Raw genomic sequence first — 22776 nt, 5'->3', positions numbered from 1 at the left:
TTTCCCAAAATCCCCAAATTTTTGAGTTACAACCAAGTCAAGCACGTTGGACCTTGGTTGGACGTCTAATGTGAAGGACAGCACACTCAGGAGTGCATCAGCCCCCCACCTTATGCTACACTGCAGTGTGAGCAATCAATCTACCTGGTGTGCAAGTAGAACCCCCAGCATCCTGCATCAAAGATGTGTGTGCTACCTGTTGCACCACTGAGTCTGATTAAAATGGATGACTTGAACTTGTATTGAATATTTTTTTTCCAGTCCGCAGGAATAAAAATTTTAACTTCTCCCATTCTGGGCACAAATGGGTACTGAAGAACTATGCCCAACAAGAACAACATCTCCAGAAAAAAGGACCTTACCGCTCCAAACGTTCAAGCAATTATAAACATGTGACGGCCCAATGAAAACAAAATTATCACTTGTGTGTTCAAGTGGCTCTGTTAGTGGGCTAGCAAAACATTTCTTCACTTTTTTCCTGCTGTTCTTCCTAATTAAACATAAAAACTTGGGCAAATTCATACACACATTCCAATTAATCCTGAATTTTCTTTGGGGCTGCTTTTTCAGTGATAGGGATGAAATGCAACACACTGCGCATTTTCAGGCTTCTCAGATAATCTGCATGCAGCAAGGAATAAAATTATATTTATGAAACTTCAAAAGTCCCAGAAAGGTTCTGGGTTATTCAAAAGGCATGCAAAGATGCAGAACCTCTATAATAAAGTGCTGGGCAATTCTTCTGCACCCTAAAAGGCAGTGACTAGCAGATGTGCCAAGGACATGCACCTTGACTGGAAATGAGCCACAAGTCAGTTTGTTTGAATTACACCAAGATCAGCTCTAAAAGTAGCCAAATGAGATGGCACTGGATTTCTTTCAAGCACAGCAAAACCTATTCTACTCAGCAGAATATGCTTAATAAGCAAATTGCTTCTTGGAGGCAACAATTCCTCTCACAGGCCCCAGCCAGAAATTCTGGAGAAACGCAAGAATCTAATGGAAAACCCAAGCCCTCGGGTAGAACCATAGGTCACACCAATCAACTGAGACTACCACAGCCTCTACTGGGAGAGTTTACTGCAGTGTCAAGTCAGCAGCTTGAAACACACCTCTTCATTCTCCCTTCCGGCCATTAAGTCTTAGTCTTTCTTCTAAACAAGCCTCAAAATCAGAGGAAAACAGGACAGAGAAATCTTTCCAACCAAGGGAGAGAGTACATGTCCTACCATTAAATAATCTCCCAAGGATGGAGCAGAAAAACAAAGGTCACAAGTGGTGAACAAGTGAGCCACAGTCTCACAAGTGGAGAGAACGTCTACATGCTGGATATCCCAATGGTGAAAGATCCTAGCTAGACAAGAGTATGAATTTTCAGCTGTACGAAATGACAGGTTCTAGTGCATCAACTTCCTTGGAATGTGAAATGCTGAAAGATTCAGCCTTCTAACAGCCACATAAGCATCACCTTCTCTGCAATGATGGGAGTGTGTGCAACCCTGTCATGTGCCATACCACTGACCATAATTAGGAAGAAAGTACAGTTGCATACACTTACCATAAATGTAGATGTTAGAGTGTACTCACTGTTGCAGTCATCACACTTTGGTATTCGGGCTAAGGGTTTACCTGCAGGCAGATAACCCGAGACTTAGTATTTCTGCATTGGTTGCTGTCGCTTCTGGACTGATATTAGGTCGTCAGGGGTATAAAAACAGGCAGCCAACGCCATTACATCAGTTCTTCTTGCCCCAAATATCGGAAGCCCCCCAAATAGGAGCTAAGTTATGGTGGAAATAAACATCACCAGTAAAAAGTAAATACCAATAGCCCTGTAAGGGGGGGTGAGTATGAGAGACAGAGAAGGAGAGAGAGAGAGACAAGGGGGCTGGAGGGTGGGAAACCAGGACTGCAACAGTGAATACACTCTAACATTGACATTTATGTTAAGTGTATGCAATTATACTATGTTCGTGTTTCACTGTTGCAGTCATCACACTTCGGTTGATTACCAAAGCTGAATAATGGGTGGATGCAGTCAAGAAGAGTTGGAGCTGGCTAGTATGCCCTGCAAGACTGCTGTTACAAAACCCTCCCTGGATTTGGAAAAGATAGGCAGGTGGTAATGCTTGGTGAAGGTGTGAACAGAACTCCAAGTAGCAGCTTCCAGAATGCCCCTGGTAGGGACTCCCCTGAGGAATGCTGTGGAGGTTGAAGTTGCCCTAGTGGAATGCATTCAGCCCCCCAGACGGGGTGATTTTCCATGGTGTTTGTAACAGAAATGGATACAGTGTGCTATCCATTTGGAGATGGTTTGTTTTAATATGGCCTTACCATCTGCCCCTGGTGCAAAGCTAACTAGTAACTGGTCAGATTTCCTGAAGGGTTTAGTCCTACCAAGGTAGAATCTGAGCTGCCTGTGCACATCTAAAGAGTGCAGGATCCTTTCCCCTTTATTTTGAGGGTTAGGGAAAAAAGTTGGCAAATGAATAGATTGGTTGAGAGCCACACTGGACACCACTTTAGGCAAAAAAATAGTAGTATTAGTCCTGAGGAAGACATTGTCCGCATGAAAAATAATGAAGAGTTCCACAGCCATACGCACTTGCTCACTCTTCGAGCTGAAGTGATGGCCAGGAGTAAGTCCGTTTTCCGAAAGAGGAATTTTTACTCTACAGATGCTGCAGGCTCAAAGGGGCGTAGCATGAGTTTTCCAGCACAAAGTTAAAGTCCCAAGCAGGGGTGGAGGCTCTCCTTGGTGGCCTTATGTTGTTAGCCCCTCTCAGGAACTGTTTGATGAGAGGGTGAGAGAAGAGAGGAGGCTCAGTGCTGTAATGAGCAGAGATGACAGAGGCATGGATCTTAATGGAAGAGAAGGATAGTCCTCTATGGAGTAGGTGTGTTAGGTAATCCAGGATGAGAGGTAAGGAGGACAGTGCTGTGTCCGCTCCTTGAGAGAGAATCCAGGAACAATACCTTTTCAACTTATCAGCATAGGATTTCCTTGTCCTGGGTCTTCTGGCTTCAAGAATGGTGTCCAGCACCTGCTTGCTTAGGCTGGCCACTGGAGGAGAATACAAGGAATAAGCCAGGCTGCAAGGTTCAGGGTTTGCAGTTGCGGATGCAAGATCTGTCCATCTTGCTGAGTGAGGAGGGTTGGAATCTAGGGTAGGTACCATGGTGGCACCGGTGACTGCGCAGTAGTGGGTACCATTGTTGGCGTGGCCAGTCTGGGGCAATCAGGATTGCCCTTGGTCTTTCCGGTCTTATCTTGAGTAATACTCTTATAAGAAGAGACAGATGGGGAAATGCATAGATTGAGAGGTTTACCCACTGGAAGGATAGGGCATCCACTTTCCAGGCCTTGCTGGGAGGGGTTCTGGTGCAGAGTTTGCCGAGATGGTGATTGTAGGGGGGAGGGCAAAGAGGTCCACCATCGGGGTCCCCCATTTGTGGGTTAGAAGGCTGAAGGTGTTGAGGTCTAATTGCCTCTCATGTGGGTCTAGGAGATTTCTGCTTAAGGCGTCTGCCAGAGAGTTTTGTTTGCCTGGCAGGAATTGAGCTTTCAGGTGAATATGCATTGCCAAAGCAGTGTTCCACAGTGTCATGGCTAGCCTGCAAAGTGGGTAACAGTGGGTTTCCCTCCTGCTTGTTTATTTACTGCATTCACTGTGGTGTTGTCATTTTTTTATTAGAAGGGGGCCCGGTGAGAGTAGGGATCTGAATGCTGTCAGAGTGTGCTGAACAGCTAGCACCTTTTTGGTTGATGTGCAGATGAATTTGGCTTGGGCTCCAGTGGCCCTGAATGCACCTGTCTTCCAGATGTGCCCCCCAAGCATAGTCTGATGCATCTGTGGTTACGGTCTGGATGGCATGGGGTTGTGTAAAGGGAAGTCCCTTGTTGTGGTTGCATGCTGTGCCCACCAAAGAAACTGTCATTATACAAGGTACGATACGTATGAAGGTTTCCAGATCCTGAGAATGTTGGCACCAAAGACCAAGTACCATTGAAGTTTCCTCATATGCAGTTTGGCATATGGAATTAGTAAAATGCAGAAGGCCATGAAACCTAGAGCCTGCAGGAATTTCCATGCAGATAGCTGGGTTCTGGTGGCCATTTGAGCAAAGTAGCCTGTTAGATAGGCTTGTTACTCGGGAGTAAGGAATGCCATCTGGGATGCTGTGTCTAAACTTGCCCCCAGGAATATAATCTTTTGACTGGCGACTAGTTTTGATTTCTTTTCGTTGATAGTGTACCCCAGGGAGGTTAGAAGGTCCTTTACTAATGTCAGGTGCTGCAACAGCTTTTCCTGTCTGCCTAAATCAGGCAATCGTCCAAGTAAGGGTATATTTGAATCTTTGTCTGCAATAGGCAATGGCTGGAGCCAGGCATTTTGTGAAGACTCTGGGAACAGTCGATAAGCCAAAGGGAAGTGCAGAGAACAGATAATGCATAGATCCTGCCCTGAAACGTACATATTTCCTACTTGAGTTCCTGATAGAGTTGTGCAGATAGGCTTCCTTTAGGTCTAGGGTGGCTAACCAGGCATCTTTGGACAGCATAGGGAGAGGCTACTGAAAGGTGAGCATTTTGAATTTTGGTACCAGCAGGAAGGTGTTTAGAATGGAAAGACCCAAGACTGGGCACCAGGTGCCCTCTTTCCTGGGTACCAGTAAAAGTCTAGAATAAAACCTTTGTCCCATCTTCTGCAGGATCAGGCTGAATTGCCGCTATGAAGAGCAGGGATTGAACTTGGTTTTGTGCCTCTGCCCACTGGTTTGGAAGAAGGTCTGGGAATCATTTTGTGGTTGGTAGTGTGTGGAAATAAAATCTGTACCCCTGGGATACTATGGTGAGGACCCATTGGTTGTTGGTGATGGAGGTCCAGTTTTTTGCATGGTGGCCAAGTTTTCCTCCTAGGAGCATGAGCAATTGGGCAGAGGTGAGGAGTGGAACTGAGAAGTCATTGTGAATTCTTTCCATAAGGGGGTGGCTTAGCACTCCTCGTTTTATAAGGGGAGGTGCTCCATTGCTTAGATCTTTGCATACCCTGAGACTAATCTGGGGGGGTCTGTTTCCCCTGGGTCTAGTTTGAGATGGCCTTGGGGGGGCTGGAAAGGACCAATGTTTCAAGGGGCAATGCCTACTGAATCTTGGAGGCTGCACTTGCAAAAAATCTTTTACCGTCTGCATAGACTTAGCCTTTTCGTCCATCTTTTTGAAAACCTCTTCTGCTTTGGTGCCAAACAGATTCTACTTGTTCAAAGGAGCGTTTAGTAATTTTGATTTGACATGGTCTGGCAAGGTCTGGTCCTTACGCCAAGCATGCTTTCTAAGTACAGAACCTGTGACTGCTTCCCTGCAAGATGCTTGTAGGGCGTCAAACCCACATTGTAGGGTATGCTTGCTGACTTGGCTTGCAGAATACATAAGCTCTTGTAATTCTTTATTTTCTGCACAGTCAGGAAAGGTAGATAACTTTTGTTTAATAAGTTCCATAGTATGTTGCTGGTATTTCAGCATGGGGAATTGGCAATTCAATGCCCTAATGGCAAGTGTTGCAGAGGTGTACACTTTTTTACTCCAGCTGTCTAAAGCTTAGGAATCCCTATCCAAAGGGGGGGGGGGGTTCTTAGCTGTAGTTGCTTTTATGCCTTTAGGCCCTTGGGAAATTAAAAAATGTCTTTACCTCTGGGTCAGCAGTAGGATTTTTGCAGAGTCAGGGACTATGTACTACCTGGTTTCCTTGGAGCAGGGGGTAAAGTATCAGGAGTTAGACTGGATTCCATAAAGACATCATCCATAACATCCAGAACAGGAGGAAGACATTATCCATAACATCCAGAACAGGAGGGATAGTCAAGGGTCTGTGTTGAGGCAAATCTAAAAGTTCCCGGAGTCTCTCTTTGGACTGAGGATAATCCTGACATTCCCAGTGGAAATGCTCTCTCAAGGTATGCAAGGTTTCACCAAAACAAAAATCCTCTGGAAGGGAAGCAGAAGGAATGGATTCCTCTGCATCTGAATCCTCATTAGCAGATAAAGGAATGTCTTCATATTCAGAAACCTCAGAGTCGGACTCATCAGTTAAAGCTGCTGGGGACAGGGTCTCTTCGACTCTTAGCAGGGGAAGGCTGGCTTCTCCTAATCAGCATGATCAGGGCTTCTACCATTTTAAGCATTTGAGATTGCAGCAAGGAAGCAGGTGCTTAAATTTGGGTTGTCGGTTTTTTAGGCGTAGCTCGTACTCTTGGCCTTAGAAACTCGGTAGTTTCAGAAAGAAGTGAAGACACGAAAGAACTCTGTTTGTGTAGAGTATTGGTAATCCGAAGAACTTCCTCAGAAGCCGGTGCCTGCACAGCGGCTCCGGACCTATCCAAGATAGACATCCGCAGGTTCCGTAGTGAAAGAAGAGTCTTGCGGCATACCGGACTCTGAACAGGTCTCGATAGCGGCCTGCAAATCCATCCAAGTGGGCATCAGGGGCTGCAAAAGCGCCCGAGTACCGGCGAACTGGCAACTAGCTTAATGGAAGCATCGTCGGCAGTTTTGAACCTGTGCGGTCTGTCTCTGTCTTTATCCTTAATTTTTTTCAGAAGATCCATAAACGGATCGCTCACCAAAGCAATTTCAGAATATGGAGATAGAGTACGAAAGTATTTAGCTACACAATAAGGGCCAAACAACGAATAGTCAAAGCATAAAGAGACAGCGAGGTACGTCGTGGTCTGGCCCTAAACAGGTGATGCACTAAGAACGGAAATCTCATTGTGGTATTTGCTTTCCACAGGTGAGACAATTGTTAACTTTTTCTGACATCGGTTAGAGCAAGAAAAAAGAATCCCCAACAGGGTACTTAGCTTTAGAATACTTCAGGATGTTTCCATTAAAAAAAGAAAACTCAGATAGCGGCCGACCGGCACTCATGCCAACTGCTTCTGCTTCGGGCTCTTCTGCAAGAAAGACTGCTGTAATGGCGTTGGCTGCCTGTTTTTATACCCCTGACGACCTGACGTCAGTCCAGAAGCAATAGCAACCAACACAGAAATTTGAAGTCTCTGGTATTCGGGCCGACTGACTGCTACCTGCAGGCAGATAACCCAAGTGTGATGACTGCAACAGTGAAACACTAAGAAAATCTCTGGTCTCTGCTCAGTTTTCATAGCTTTTAGGGCAAAAAACACTACCCACAGCTCCGTAAAGGCTGTGTACACCATGCTGAGTGTTTTACCTTCCCTAAACCAGGGAGAACAAGGATGGGCTTCCCAACCACACTTAAAAGCAGCAGTCATCAGAAACAAGGGAGTGGCTTTACTACAGAAGGGAAGGGAGATGCAAGCAGACTGATCACTGGGTCAAGAATCCACCATTATAGAGAGCAATAAGGATACGAGACCATAAATTATCACACACAGTAACTATGTTTACAATGAAAACTACTGAAACCACAATGTTTAGTGAAACATCCACATCTTAAGGCATGCAAAAAGGACAGTGAAGAGCACAGCCACTACAAAGCCCAGAGTATATAGAATGGTCCAACCATGGACTACCCACTGTGCCATCAACCAGCATGACAGATCTCCTCGGCCCAAACTCAACAGAGAGAGAAAGCCAAAAATGTAAAATGTCTAAATTTGTCTTGGTAAAGAAAATCCTGAGTCAGTGTCAGGCAAGACTTCTCTCAGCTTATGAGTACCAGCTAAGACTGCAACCATGGAAGCGCCAAAGACAAGGGCACTATTAGGGTGCCCCCTCAAATCGGCCAAGAAATTTCCATCATCCAAGTACAATAAAATCACTCTCCTGCAATGTCTCCATTATCACAGCTAGCTCCCTGGTTAACGCTACGTGCACAGTAAAACAAAGATGAACAAACAACATTACTTTGTAATGAAAACAGTGCCCACCACAGGGAGGCCCAAAAAGACCTTCTACTTGGATATCAAGCTAACAAGACAGAAGGGATCCATGTCTAGCTACACAATCCAGATGCCCTGCAGTAGCAAAATCATGAATCACTGAGGAGAGATTATATTGATCTTGATAAGCACACTATTATTAAATCTGCAGAGGTCCAAGATGACCTGGTAACACCTTTGAAAAAAATCAAAGGTGCGGGAGTGTACCACCTCCATTCTTCCAATAGAAAGGCACTCTCAAAGATACCTATCAATTACATGGACTGGGACAGTCCCAAGAGCTCTGAGTAGACTGACTGGGTTTAGATTGTTTAATTCTGTAGTGAAAGTGATGTAAGGAACAGACATCTGTAAACACAAAGTAGACAATGAAACATAAAATAGTTCTTTTAGCCAGGATGAAGTGAGGCAGCCAAACACCCCCACGCCACCCTAGTGATCCCAGGACAGTAACCATGGCTGCAGTTGCAAGGTAAACAGGGTCAACGTTCAGGGGATTTGCCAGGATACTACAGACAAGAAAGACTGGCATGTGCAGCACTTCCTCGTTCTACAAGGGGGCTTCACTGCTTTAAAGAACTGGTACAGCCTGGAAGACGCAAAACAGAATGCCTCCATCATAGAAGTGCTTTCCAGTTTCCTCTATTGAAGGTCTCTAACCAGCTCTTGGGAGATTTACCCCGGCCCACCCAACCACACATCCACAGAAGGTTCATCAATAGAAGGCCTCTTTGTGCTCAGAGGACACACTCAGCTATAGTACTCTTCAGAAATATGCAGAAACTACTGCCCTAGACAAATCAGCACAATCAAAATTGGAGTAGATCATGACAGTGCATTACATACCTTGCCAAGTTCTTCCTTAAGCCAAGGACCACAAAGAGCTGCCAGTTTCTCCAGTCTCTGGAAGAATGGAATCTGGTCAGGATAAGACAAGTAGCGGAGGAATCTAAGCTCCAATGTGGCAATTATAATCCTGCCCAACCTATCCAAAACCTTAAACTCTTTACGAGGTGCTAAAGAAGAAAGTTTAAGATCCCTGGCACCTATCGCTAAGCAAACAAAAAGTACAGTTTTGTACCTACCATAAATGTAGATGTCCGATAGACATGCAACTGCAGTCATAACATGTGGGTTGTCCTGCCTCAGGCAGCCCTCGGTCGGCCGGATTCCAAAGTCTGGGTCCGACGTCGGCTGATGTCGCATTTCTCTCTGACGTCAGAGCGGCTGGAGTACATAAGCATCAGCCGACGCCATTTTCTTCAGTGTTTCTTGCCCCAGATGCCAGGTGCCCTCCAAGGAAGGCTGTAATCAAATTGTAAGACAAAAACAGGATTCCAAACAAATGCATGAGCAATACAAACAAATACACCATAACAGATATCCCCAGCTAAGAGTAAGAGGGATAGGAGTGGACCCTAGGCATAGAGGGGTATGGAGGGAGGGAAAACCCGACTGCAGTTGCATGTCTATCGGACATCTACATTTATGGTAGGTACAAAACTGTACTATGTCCTTCAAGAATGCAACTGCAGTCATAACATGTGGGTAGAATACCATAGCTTAGCTGGGGGAGGAGGTATGCTCTAGGAAAGAGATGGTGTGGCAATCAAACCCTGCAGGACTGCCGAAGCAAAGCCTGCTCTGGATCTGGAATATAGAGGAAGATTGTAGTGTTTGGAGAATGTATGCACAGAGCTCCATGTAGCAAGCTTCTAGAATGTCCTTGGTAGGCACCCCTCTTAAAAAGGCTGTAGAGGTGGCTGTAGCTCTGGTGGAATGTGGTCTGACATAGGCTGGAACAGTCATTCCATGAAAGGAATAACAGAATCTGATGCAATGTCCAATCCATTTAGAAATAGTCTGTTTTGAAATAGCTTTTCTTTGGACTGCAGGGGCGTAAGCTACAAAAAGCTGTTCAGACTTCCTACTGGCCTTGGTTCTGTCCAGGTAGTATCGAAGTTGTCTATGAATGTCCAAGGTATGGAAAAGTCTTTCCCCCCTATTCTCAGGATTGGGGAAGAAAGCAGGCAGATGAATGGCTTGATTTAGAGAAACCCTAGATACCACCTTTGGCATAAAAGTAGGGTTGGCTCTTAATGAAACCCTGTCCCTGTGGAAGATAATAAAGGGTGGTATTGCCATTAGGGCCTGTAGCTCCGAAACCCTTCTTGCTGAGGTAATTGCCAACAGGAAAGCTGTCTTCCATGAGAGAAATTGCAAGTCAACTGAAGCTGCTGGCTCAAAGGGAGGTAGAGTCAGTTTTTCTAAGACGAAATTGAGGTCCCAAGCTGGTACTGGGGCCTTTCTTGGTGGCTTAATGTTCTTGATTCCCCTGAGGAATTGTCTTAGTAAGGGGTGAGAAAAAACAGGAGGATCAGTGTTGTATCTAGCTGAAATAGCAGATGCATGTATCTTTATTGAAGAATATGAAAGGCCGCTCTGTAACATATCTGCCAAATATTCCAAGATAAGTGGGATGTTCAGTGCATCATGCCCCTTGCTAGTATTCCAATTGCTGAATCTTTTCCACTTTGCTAAGTAAACCTTTCTGGTGGATGGTCTTCGAACCTCTGTTAGTATCCGCTGAACTTCCTTGGAGAGAGATAAGCTGAAGTTATTTATGGGATCTCCCAGGCTGTTAGCTGCAGAGTCTGAAGGTATGGATGCAGTGTTTCGAAATTGTGTTGAGTCAAAAGTAGGGGCCACTGAGGGAGGGCCCACCTCCTGGTGTGACATATGCTCCGTAGTAGTGGGTACCAGTGTTGTCTTGGCCAATCTGGAGCTATTAAGATTCCCTTGGGCTTCTCTGCTTTGATCTTTAGTAATACTGAGGTCATCAGTGGCAGAGGTGGGAATGCATAGATTGCTAGGAAGTTCCAGTTGAATGAAAGGGCATCTATATTCCAAGCCTTTGGATGGTATGTCCTTGTGCAAAATTTTGGTAGAAGATGGTTGAGGTGAGAGGCAAATAGGTCCACTTCTGGCTTGCCCCATGTCGAAGTGAGTTGTCTGAAAGCCTTCGGATGTAACCTCCACTCATGTGGATCTGTGAAATTCCTGCTTAGACTGTCCGCCAACACATTGTCTTTTCCTGGAACAAACTGGGATTGTAACTGGATGTTTAGACTCGGTGATTTCTCCCAAAGCTGCATTGTTAGTCTGCAAAGGGGGGTAAGAGTGGGTGCCCCCCTGCTTGTTTAAGTACCACATCACAGTGGTGTTGTCTGTCCGTATCATTAAATGGCCTTGCTGGAATTGGTGTTGAAAAACCTCGATGGCATGCATTACTGCCAGCATTTCCTTTTGGTTTATATGCAGATGTGTTTCCTTTGGAGACCACTGTCCTTGTATACATCTGCCTTCCATGTGCGCCCCCCCATCCTAGGTCTGAGGCGTCTGTAGTCATGGACTGTGTTATCTGTGGTTTTTTGAATGACATACCTGTGTTTTCCTGGCTCACCGAGGCCCACCATAGGAATTCCTTTTGCAGGCATGGAATAAGTGGTATGATTGTCTCCAAGTTGTTGCTGTGTTGAGACCAAATGCTTTTTAGGTACCATTGAAGCTTTCTCATGTGTAGTTTTGCTAATGGAACCAGTAGAATGCAGGATGCCATGTAACCCAGTGCCTGTAGGAATCTCCTTGCAGTCATCTGGGTGAGTTTTGCTAAACCTTTGAAGTAATGAGTTAACTTCTCTTGCTTGTCTTCTGTCAGGTAAGCCATCTGAGAGGCTGTGTCTAGTTTGGCTCCTAAGAAGATTATTTGCTGGGATGGCTGCAGTCTTGACTTTTGGAAGTTGACTGTGTATCCAGAGCTTGAAGTAATCGTATGACATAATCCAGGTTTTTTGTCATCAATTTGTCGTCCGCTTGTATAAGGCAGTCGTCCAGGTACGGGTAAATTTGTATACCCTGGAGCCTGCAATGAGCAATTACTGAAGCCAGGCATTTTGTAAATACTCTGGGCGCAGTAGATAAGCCAAATGGCAATGCTGAGAATTGATAATGCTCTGGCCCTGCAAGAAATCTGAGGAATCTTCTGCAGCTGTGTCTGATAGGGACATGCAGGTATGCCTCCTTGAGGTCCAGAGTAATCAGCCACGACTCCTTGCCCAGCATGGGAAGGAGTTGCTGTAGAGTCAGCATTTTGAACTTTGGTACTATGAGAAAGGTGTTTAATGCGGACAAGTCCAGTATTGGTCTCCATTGAGATTCTTTTCTTGGAACAAGGAACAGTCTTGAGTAAAACCCCTGTTCTTGTTCTTGTTGTGGAACTCTTTCTATTGCTTTCATTCGAGTCAGCAGCGTGATTTGCTTGATAGCCTCTGCCCTTTGATGTTGTGGTAGGTTTGGCATGCCTTGTTTTCTTGGTAAGGTATGAAAATGAAACCTGTACCCTCGGTCTATAATGTCCAAAATCCATTTGTCCTTTGTCAGTCTGTGCCAGTTTTCTGCAAACAGAGATAATTTTCCGCCCAAGGGAGCTTCTAGTTGTTCCCTGGTAGGCGGTAGTAGAGGAAAGTCATTGAGTTTGTGGTTGTTGGGCAGGTGAAACCCCAAGGCCACTTCTTTGGTTTCCTGGCTGCCATTGTCGTCCCCTGTAAGGGCCTCTGTATTGGCCTCTTCCTCGGCCACGTCTGTTCTTACCCCTTTGAAATTTTTCTGGATTAGGAAAGGACCAGTTTTTTGTAGGCCAATTCCTACTGAATCTGGGGGGTTGAACCTGGAGGAAATCTTTCACAGTCTGAACTGATTTTGCTTTTTCTTCGATGGTCTTTAACACATCCTTAGCATTTGCACCAAAAAGCTTGTTCTTTTCCAAAGGTGCATCCAGAAGTTTTGCTTTTACATGATCTGGTAGAGGTTGATCTTTTAACCAAGCATGTCTACGAATCACTGCCCCTGTCATAGCTGCCCTACATGAAGCTTCCAGTGCATCATATCCACACTGCAGGAAGTGATTGCCTACTTGCTGAGTGTTATGTACAGCTTCCTGCAAAGTCTTCCTGTCTAAAAGATCAGGAGAAGCTAAAGTTTTTTGTAAATCTTCTAAGAGATAATCCTGATATTGGAACATATGAAAAGGGCAATTTAAAGCTCTCATAGATAAGGTAGTGGATGTGTAAACCTTTTTACCCCATCTCTCTAAAGACCTTGCTTCCCTGTTGGAGGGCAAAGGATTTTTAGAGGTGGAGGCTGAAACTCCTTTAGGCCCCTGTGAAATAGTTTCCAAATCAGCAGTATGGGTCCTGAATAAATGGGAATGACTTCCTGGAACCCTGTAATACCTGTCTGGTTTGGCTGGAGCAGGAGGAAGAGAATCAGGGGTAGCACTAGTCAGAATACAAATCATCCAGAACATCAAGTACAGGAGGAATAGCTAAGGGTCTGTGCTGAGGCTTCTTAAGGAAAGTCCTAAGGCGTTTCCTAGAATCAGAATATTCCTGACCCTGCCACTTGAAATGTTCCCTCATGGTGTGCAGAACTTCCCCAAAAGAAATGTCCTCAGGAGGGGAGGCCGAAGGTATGGAATCTTCTGCATCCGAGTCCTCATAGGTGTGGAAGAGCTCTTCCTGGCTATCAGAGTGGACAGAGCCCTCAGAGTCTTCATCTGAAGGAGTAGGGTCAGAAGGTTCGACCCGGGGCCTTTTATCCAGAGGAGGCTCGGATGCTCTCTCAGGATGGGCCTGTGAACCTCTAATCATGGAAATTAAATCAGCAGCCATGGACATAATTTGTGTCTCCGGAGACGGCTGAGTTAAGGATTTGGAAGTAATATGCTTTGTTTTGCTGGCTGCCTTAGCCCTAGTGTAGGCCTTAATAGACATGGCCATAGGAAGCCTGGCAGCTCCACGTGCAGGAGTGACCCTGTCTACAGCAATGGTCTCGGGCGTTTCCTCGGTTTCGGTATCCGGAGGAAAGTCTATAACTGGCGGAGTAATGTCTGGAATCTGAGTCGCCGGCAATGCGGTGTCTTCGATTCGGAGCGGTGGAGAGACCGTCTCAGAGGGAACCAGAGCACTCGCGCTAGGTTTTGGCGTGGAGTCGGTGGTAGACGCGTGCAGAGGATGTCGGTCCCGGTCTTTTTGCTTTTTGGGAGTTTGCGATGTCGGAAGTTCCGACGGCATGGTGTAAGCAAAATTATCGCCGAAAAAATCTTCAGCGAACTCCGCCCGGCGCCTGAGAGTGCGCTTGTTGAAGCAAGCACAGGCTACACAGGCCAAGAGGTCGTGGTCTGGGCCCAGGCAAGGGAGGCAATAAGAGTGGAAATCCTTATGAGGTATTTGTTTAAAACAAAAAAGACAATTGTTAACTTTTTCAGTAATTTCTGACATCGGCTGAGGCAAGAAAAGGTCCCCAACGGGGTTACTTAGCTTTTTTGATGACTTCGGTATCGTAGAATGCAGGAGCTGACCGACCGGCACTTGCGAACCACTTCTGCTTCGGGCACCGCGCGGCAAGAAAGACTGAAGAAAATGGCGTCGGCTGATGCTTATGTACTCCAGCCGCTCTGACGTCAGAGAGAAATGCGACATCAGCCGACGTCGGACCCAGACTTTGGAATCCGGCCGACCGAGGGCTGCCTGAGGCAGGACAACCCATATGTTATGACTGCAGTTGCATTCTTGAAGGACATCAAATTCTGTCCCAGAATGCTTCATTACAATTGCACTATACTCAGAGGAGTTTATTAAAAGGTGTCTGCCCCCCCAAAAGCAAAACCTAGATACTTCCAGACCACAAAACATTCCTTAGGACAGGGTCCAAGAGTGCAGTGGCCCAACAATGCTGGCTACATTACACACATTTTCCTTAAATGCTTTTGGGTAAGTAAAACAAGGGAACCTGCAGGCCAGTCCACAGAGGACTTAGCCTGAGTATCTCTCTGAATTAAGGGTATTAAGGGTCATCGGGAAAGTGTTTACTGGAAGGGAAGGTTTTATTTTCCTCTTCCCCATCTGAGTAAAGGGTTTGCAGTACATTTAACTCCCACTTCCCATGGCACAATGGAAGCACAAGACCCGAGCTACAGAATAGGCAAGCCAGCACCTGGTGAACACATCTGGGGCTAAGCATGTGAAGGGTGAGCATAAAGGGTTGGGTAAGGTGACAATGGCATCGAAGACAAAGCTATGCATGGCAGAAAAGAAAAACAATGCAGAAGTGACAACTGCAGCGAGGGACTCCCAGAAGTTCCACTGCAAATCAAGTCCAAATGCATTACCAAAGAACACTATGTTCCTGAACTGTTCATTACTGTCAACAAAAATGTTTTCAACAAGAAACTGAACATTTCAAACCTCTTCCAATGCCAAAGAGGAAGATTCATTTTCCCCCTCCCCTTCTCTTGCTCCAAATTTAAACTTACTCCTTTGAAATCTCCATCAACATCTGAATCTTCTAAACTTTCTTCCTGGGGGACATTCCTCTTTTTCAATAGATGTTCATCTCTTTTATTCTGAAAAGAGAAACCCATGAACAAAAAATTATCCTAACGATAAAATTACCAACATTTCATGCAAACATTCATGTCATGAATGGCATAATGAATTTTAAAAGCAGCTTTTTTTTTATAATTTAAGGATACATTCTAACTGATGCTATTTACATACAAAAAAGCGCATACCACAAAACTGAAAAAAAGAAATGACTCCACACACCAAGTTCCATTAGGAAGGACAAAACATCGACCATTAACAGTGTCATAAGTGTAACAAGCATCAATAAGTTTCTTAAACATGCATTTTTTTGGTGTAATTTCTTGACATTAAGCAGTGAATCTGTTCTCAGCATTTAAATGCAAATGGACTAGTTCATTTTCCTTATCAGACATTCTCAAAGCCAAAGCTACTCTAGTTTTAAACCAAAGTAAAACTGCACACTGTCTGCTACACCTCAAATACTGGTCTCCTGTCCACCAATACTCAAAGATCACAAAGGATAGGACACAACTAAGCCACCAAAGGTACCTAGGGACTCACCTTAGACCCTTCTCTCACTTTTACACTACACTGATAAAATTCCATCATACCTCAAAACTATGCTATCTTATCTTGCACATACTTTCACCCAAGGCAAGAGCAACTTTAGCAAGAAATGTCTTATTTACAAAACTTAATATTACATACCCCTATTATGTATGCCTACATTCCCCAACAATACTCAAACTACAAAGATATGAAAATTCCATTTTTCCTTCTAGCAGATGTAAGAATGTGTTACTGCAATTTACTAAAAAAGAAAAAAAAACATATCTGGTTGCCCATTACACAAAGGTCCACACAGCTTATTGCAAGCTTATTTAAAATACTTTACCTTACAGATCATATGGGCTACAAGGCAACTGAGCCACAAAGCCATTTCTGCCTTGCTAGTATGCACCTTTAGGCCTTGCCTCCCTTTTCAAAGAGGGTCAGACCAGTCAAACCAGGGGTAAATTTATAAATACCCATCTGGCTGTCCAGCTCCAGATGGGCATTTATAAAATTTCTCCTGGATTGTCCAGCTCCAGAAGGGCATTTATACAATTTCTCCTGGATTGTCCAGCTCCAGAAGGGCATTTATAAAATTTCTCCTGGTATGACCGGTTACCGTTTCACTCAGACGATTTTTTTTTAAACTAAGGAACAAACTCGCACAGTATAAAATAACCAGAATGACATCCTTACCTTAGCTCACTCAAATTTCAATGTAACAGGTGAAAAAGCTTTCTGCAGACTAGGACCAGCAATATCAAACCACCTCCCCAGCGGGGTGAAACACACACTAAAGCCATTTAAAGCATCACTGAAGCAACACCTACAAAAATACACCACCTGTACCTATCACAAAGCTGGATAAAATCCAATACTTCTTGCATCTCTTACCACCTGTTATGTTAATACACACCTTTTGTAAAATATCTGTACTACTGAATGATAATGCAGTTTATTTCCTAAAAGCTACATTAAACATATAAATGACTCCAAGTTGCTTATACCTATTTTAGTTGTTGTATACTGATGCTGCTCTCTCAACATGATAGTGTGAATTATACATTGACCCCACCATTAATATTTCAAAATGCGCACGCTGATGGGCCAGCATGCCCGCTGTAATTCCCACATAATACAACGACCCTCCATTAATATTCTAAAAAGTGCATGCTGATTGGTCAGAGTGCACGTTGTAAATTAGACTTCTACTAATGGAAAAAGTTCTGGTCGCCGCCCTGACTTTTTCCATTAGTACAAGTCTTTTTTTTTTTTTTTTTTTTTTAAATTTTACAGCAACGGAGAATGCAATATCTCCGTTGCTTTTTAGAAACGGTCTCGCTATGTTAAAGGAGTTTAACATAGTGAGACATTAAAGTAAATGAGATCTTCCTTTCTCAGTTGCTTTTTTAAAAGCTGTCTCGCTATATTAAAGTCCTTTAACACAGCGAGACACTTTGTAAAAAGCAACGGAGATCTTGCTTTCTCCGTTGCTTCCACCCACAGATCTGATGTACTGCGTAAGCATACGCATGTGCAGTACATCAGAACTGCCGCAGAATACCAGACAGCTGCGGAAGGGCAGCACGGAGGCATTGTATAATGCCATTATTTAAGAAAAGTAAGTATCTTTTCTTAAATAATGTCATTGTATAATAGCAATAACCCACTTCTGGATGTGGGTAATGCTGGATTTACCCACAGTTGTCTATTTGGCCACTCTGGCTTCGCCATCGTGACCAAAACACACCAACCATGGGTAAATCCAGCATTACCCACACCCAGGCGTGGGTTATTGCTTAAAAATACCAATGGAAAAAGGTCCAGTCACCCGGACATTTTTCCATTGGTATAAAGTGTCCAAAACCTTTTTTTAATAAATAAAAAAAAAAAAAAAAAGAAAAAAAACATAGCAAAGGAGACTTTCTCCATTGCTTCCATTTCAAAGCATTGATGTACTGGGTATGTGTAGGAACGCAAGTCCCACACGCATGCACAGTACACCAACACAAGGAAGCAGTATACCACCACCGGCTGAAGAACAGTAAGGCGCCGTTATACAAAGACATTATTTAAGAAAAGCATTTTTTTTCTTAAATACTGTCATTGTATAATAGCAATAATCGACTCCGTGGTTGTGGCACATTGAAATTTACCTGCTGTTGGCTTTATTTAATCACTCTGGCTTCGCCCTCGTGATTAAACCACGCCAGCCATGGGAAATCTTCAATATACCACACCACGTCATCGGTTATTGCTTAATTAATAGTACCCTGGTTGTGAATGCAACCATAAAAGTCTGCATTACTGGAAATACATTTCTGAAGAACTCCAATAGACCTTTGACAGGGGTCCGCCATTACACTGGTTCATACCACATGGAAATCATCAAATACAGGGAACTTAACTGCTAAGGATCAATTCAATTTTGCCATTAGAGGGAGCCAATGCTAAACACACCAAGTCTTAAATATAGTAAACTCAGCTGACAAAAAAAATAATCTAACAGTTCAGCTGCTTATATTTTTCTCCAAGACACTCAGAGTAAAGTTTTTGCTTTCCCAATACCTAATAGAAGTTGCATGAATATTTCCTGGAACAAATGTACTGTACACTTCTGAAAAAGATGGAAATGCCCCAGTGTAGATATCAAAAACTACCAATGTCACATCCAGCACAATTAAACCACCACCTCTCTGAAGCAATAACAAACAATACATTTTAAGTACTGCAATCTTCCAACAAGCAATTTAATTTAGCTTTACAACGTCTCTTCTGAAATTAAAAGTAAAACCTTCCCAACATCACAAATCAGCAATGAATGACAACACTTTCGAGGGATTGGTCAAATACCTTTCTGCTGTAATTACATACACTAAATCGGCCCAGAATCAGTGCTACACAGATAAATTTATCAATTTCAGATTCCAGTCAGAAAACTTAATGGCAGGACATGCAGCACGACCCCTTCAGTTGCTGCATTCTGACACCATGAACTCACACAGACTTGCCTGTAAAATGAAACTGCTACTAAAACACATGACAAAGTTCTACACAGGCAAATGCTATAATACCTGATAAGAGCATCAATGAAACTGCATAAAATGTTTTAAAGCTCCACATCTGTAACATTGGGGTCAATAACAGCAGAAAAAATGACACCCTATCTAATCAGGGAAGCATACCCCTCAACCTCTTAAGGTAAAAAGTCTGGACAAAGCCATAAATAGTGGAGGGACAAAGGCACAAAAATGACAATTTTTAAATATTGCTCTCAAACTTAGAAAGTTAATAGAAATAAAAGTTATATACTCACTGTAACTATGCACCTCCGTTGTCCATTTTTATTCTTCCTCAATGAATGGGTTCAGATCCGATCAGACTCTGCCACTTTAAGATTCTAGGATAAGATTCTCAAGCTCTACCCTTACCCATAACGTCCTTGCCCACTGTATTACCTCAGATCGAGACTGCTGCTAAAATTCAATATCACAACAAGGTACCTCAACATAGATTATGACAGAAAAGTGATAGCTGAAAGATCAGGAGCACACAAAGCAACTATACTGTTAGGTCTCTAACAAAGACATAGAGAAGGTGGGAGTGAGTTAAGGAAAAATGAAAATGGACACCACAGATGCAGTTATGGTGAGTACATAACTTTTATATCTGATATGCCATTTTCATTTGTTCCTCAATGAATGGGACAGCGTCTCCAGCTATGGTTACCTTGGATGGCCCTCAAAGAAGGATGTTCTGGAGAACCGCAGAACCAAATGCTGCTCTGTTTCTGGAGATTATATCTAATTTGTAATGAGAAATAAAAGCATGAGCATTAGATCATGTGTCAGCTGCACAAATGTCAATGGAGGCGACAGCCTAAAAGGCAGCTGATGCAGCGATTGACCTAGCTGAGTGAGCTTTTGGTAGTCTTGGCAAGGTTAAGTCTCTCAAGAAATAAATGTAGGAAATACAATCCATTATCCATATGGCTAGTGTAGTTTTTGAGATTGGTCTTACCATATTATTTGAAGAGGACACAACTGATCAGTTTTTCCAAATTCCTTAGTCTTGTGAAGGCAAAAAAGAAGTTGCCTATGGACATCTAAAAGATGAAGGGTATATTCTCAATTATCAAATTTGGAAAGAAAACTGGCAACCTGATCACATGACTGAAGTTCGATTCAGAAGTCACTTTTGGTAGAAAATAACTATTAGTGTGCAAGGTAGCTCTATCCTTGTGAAAAATCAAATACGGTGGTTCTGAAGAGTGCCTGGAGATCAGAGAATCATCTTGCTGAAGTGATGGCGACAGAAAAAAAAAAAAAAGTTTTCCAAGATGGAAACTTAAGGTCTACTTCTGCAGAATGCTGAAAAGGTGAATGTACCAAGGCGGAGAGGAATCTCGAATTGGAGGTCTAAGTAAAAAGGTACGTTTTAGAGAGGCCTTACATAGGAGACGCATTATGTTTGGTGTGACAGCTGGAGATGGCTGCTAACTAAACTTGGATGGTGGAAAAGCTTGCCACGCTTTGAAAAATGGAAGTAAGGAAATCCAGGACAGCCAGCAGAAGAGCAGGCAAGGATCCAACCTCTCTGATGAGTCCAAAAGGAAAACCTTTCCCATTTACTCTTATGAATCTTTCTAGTCTAAGGTTTCTGGGATGAAAAAAGAAACTGGTGGACTGGGGAGAAAAGTCTGGAATGTCTAGCCATCATATGAGTTGGCTAAACCAAGTACTCAATCTGAGGCCTGCAATGTCCGGATGAATTATTTCTGATCAGTGAGACAGGAAGTCTGGGCTGGGATCCTTTGCCCAAAGGGGAGCACACTAGGCGAAACAACAGGAAAGCACACAAGGGCAATCAGGACTACTCTGCTCTTCAACTGGAGCGCTTTCTGAAGAAACCTTGGGATTAAAGGCAGGGGAAGGTATACATAAAGGAGACCAGAGGGCAAACGTGGACTAGAGCATCTGAATGAATGTCCCAGAGAGGGAATTAGAGGAAAGAACCTGCTGCATTTGTTGTTGAGGGGAAAACAGAATGGATTGCACCACAACTGAATCAACTTGTGGAAGAACACTTTTGCCACTGATTGACAAACCACTTGAGGCCATCAGAACGGTCCCCTGAGCCTGTCTACTATGATGTTGGACTTCCTCGTTATGTGCATTGCTACAAGAAAGCAGTTGGAGATCACCCACTGACAAACTCTCAGTACTTCTCGGCAAAAGGGATAGGATCTGGTCATGCTCCCCCACCTGTTGAGGGATGTTAAGGGAGAATCCAGGTGAACAGCCACGCTGCAAGATTAAAAGTTTGGAGCAGAGTGAGCAGAATTCGGTTGTTTTGCTGAGACAGTAAGTAAGGTGTCTGAGACAGGTGCCACGGTGGAAGGTTTGACACATTGAGTAGGAATAGGTACCAGTGTTGGCAAGGCCAGTCTGGAACAATCAAACTCATTTTTGGTTTGTCCTGTTGGACTTTTAGTAGACCTTTGGAGAGCAGAGACGGAGGGGGTAAGGCATAGACTGATAGGTTTTTCCAGATGAAGGATAGAGCATCCACTTTCCAGGCTTTATTGTGGTGAGCTCTTGTGCAAAATTTGTCCAGCTGATACTTCTGGGGTGAGGCAAAAAGATCTATGACTGGGCTCCGCCATGTACGTGTCAACATGTTGAAAAGCAGTGGTTCCAGTTTCCATTCTTGAGAGTCCATGAGATTTCTGCTTAGTTCGTCTGACAGAGTATTCAGCTTTCCTGGCAGGAATTGAGCTTGTAGTTGTACTTGATAGGTCAATGGCGTGTTCCACAATGCCATGGCTATATACATATATATTTATATATATATATATATCTATATATATATATATATATATATATATATATATAAAAACATATTATACATATCTATACATACTTATATATATATATATATATATATATATATATATAAAAACATATTATACATATCTATACATACTTATATATATATAATATATATATATTTTATATATATATATATATATATTTATATATATATATATATATCTATATATATATATATATATATATATCTATATATATATATCTATATATATATATATATATATATATATATATATATATATATATACACACACACATATATATATATATATATATATATATATATATATATATACACACACATATATATATATATATATATATATATAACAACAAAACTTTGTAATTTAAAGAAGTATGGAAAGGAAATAAAATGAAATAATCAATCCGAAGCAGAACTGCTGTTTAGCGCTTTCATTCCTTTATTGTTGTAGGAACTTCATCAGAACTGAAAACAACTGACAAGAACTTGTTTAAATACTATGCCAACAATAAAATTTAAATTAAAACATGATGTCATAGGAAAAACAACTTAAACCTGTAAAACAGGATATGTTAAATATCAGCTTGTGAGTACTAGCTATTAACAGCAAATAGGCAGTGGAATCATGCTGGGAGCAGAGCAATGTAAACAATTCTATGTAAAAAACTAGCCATTGCCACAATTGTAGGTTCAAGTGTTTTAAACCTATCAAAAATATATATATGTTAAATATCAACTTAATGAGGTACCTATCTGTTATGAAAACAGTTAAAAAATAAAAAAATAACATCTTTAGAAATGTAGACCAATAACAAAAAGATTATGCTGTAGTGGACCAATAATATGTATACACGACCTGTGTGCTGTTAAGTAAAATCTTCTTAAAAACTCTACCAGTATAATGCGGCACTCTCTTTGTAGGATGCTATGTCCAAAATACTGCCATGAGAAGTCTAAACCTGAGAATTCTAATTAGACCAGCGCAGTGCACATTTCACATTTG

General features: G+C 42.9%; 1 protein-coding gene across 1 annotated transcript in view; it reads right to left on the bottom strand.

Annotated features, from left to right (window-relative positions):
* KPNA3 (karyopherin subunit alpha 3) overlaps positions 1-22776 on the bottom strand; it is a 1434883-nt gene that overhangs the window by 1091294 nt on the left and 320813 nt on the right. Inside the window, exon 3 of the mRNA XM_044072030.1 lies at positions 15296-15385. Within this exon, the coding sequence (XP_043927965.1) occupies positions 15296-15385 (90 nt within the window). The remainder of the gene's footprint in view (positions 1-15295; positions 15386-22776) is intronic.

Source organism: Protopterus annectens, chromosome 5.part0 (genome assembly GCF_019279795.1).
Source record: "Protopterus annectens isolate FY-2018-M chromosome 5.part0, PAN1.0, whole genome shotgun sequence".
NCBI classification, from domain to species: domain Eukaryota; kingdom Metazoa; phylum Chordata; order Ceratodontiformes; family Protopteridae; genus Protopterus; species Protopterus annectens.
The sequence above is the reverse complement of the archived record's forward strand: the minus strand, read 5'-3'. Positions and strand labels throughout refer to the sequence as shown.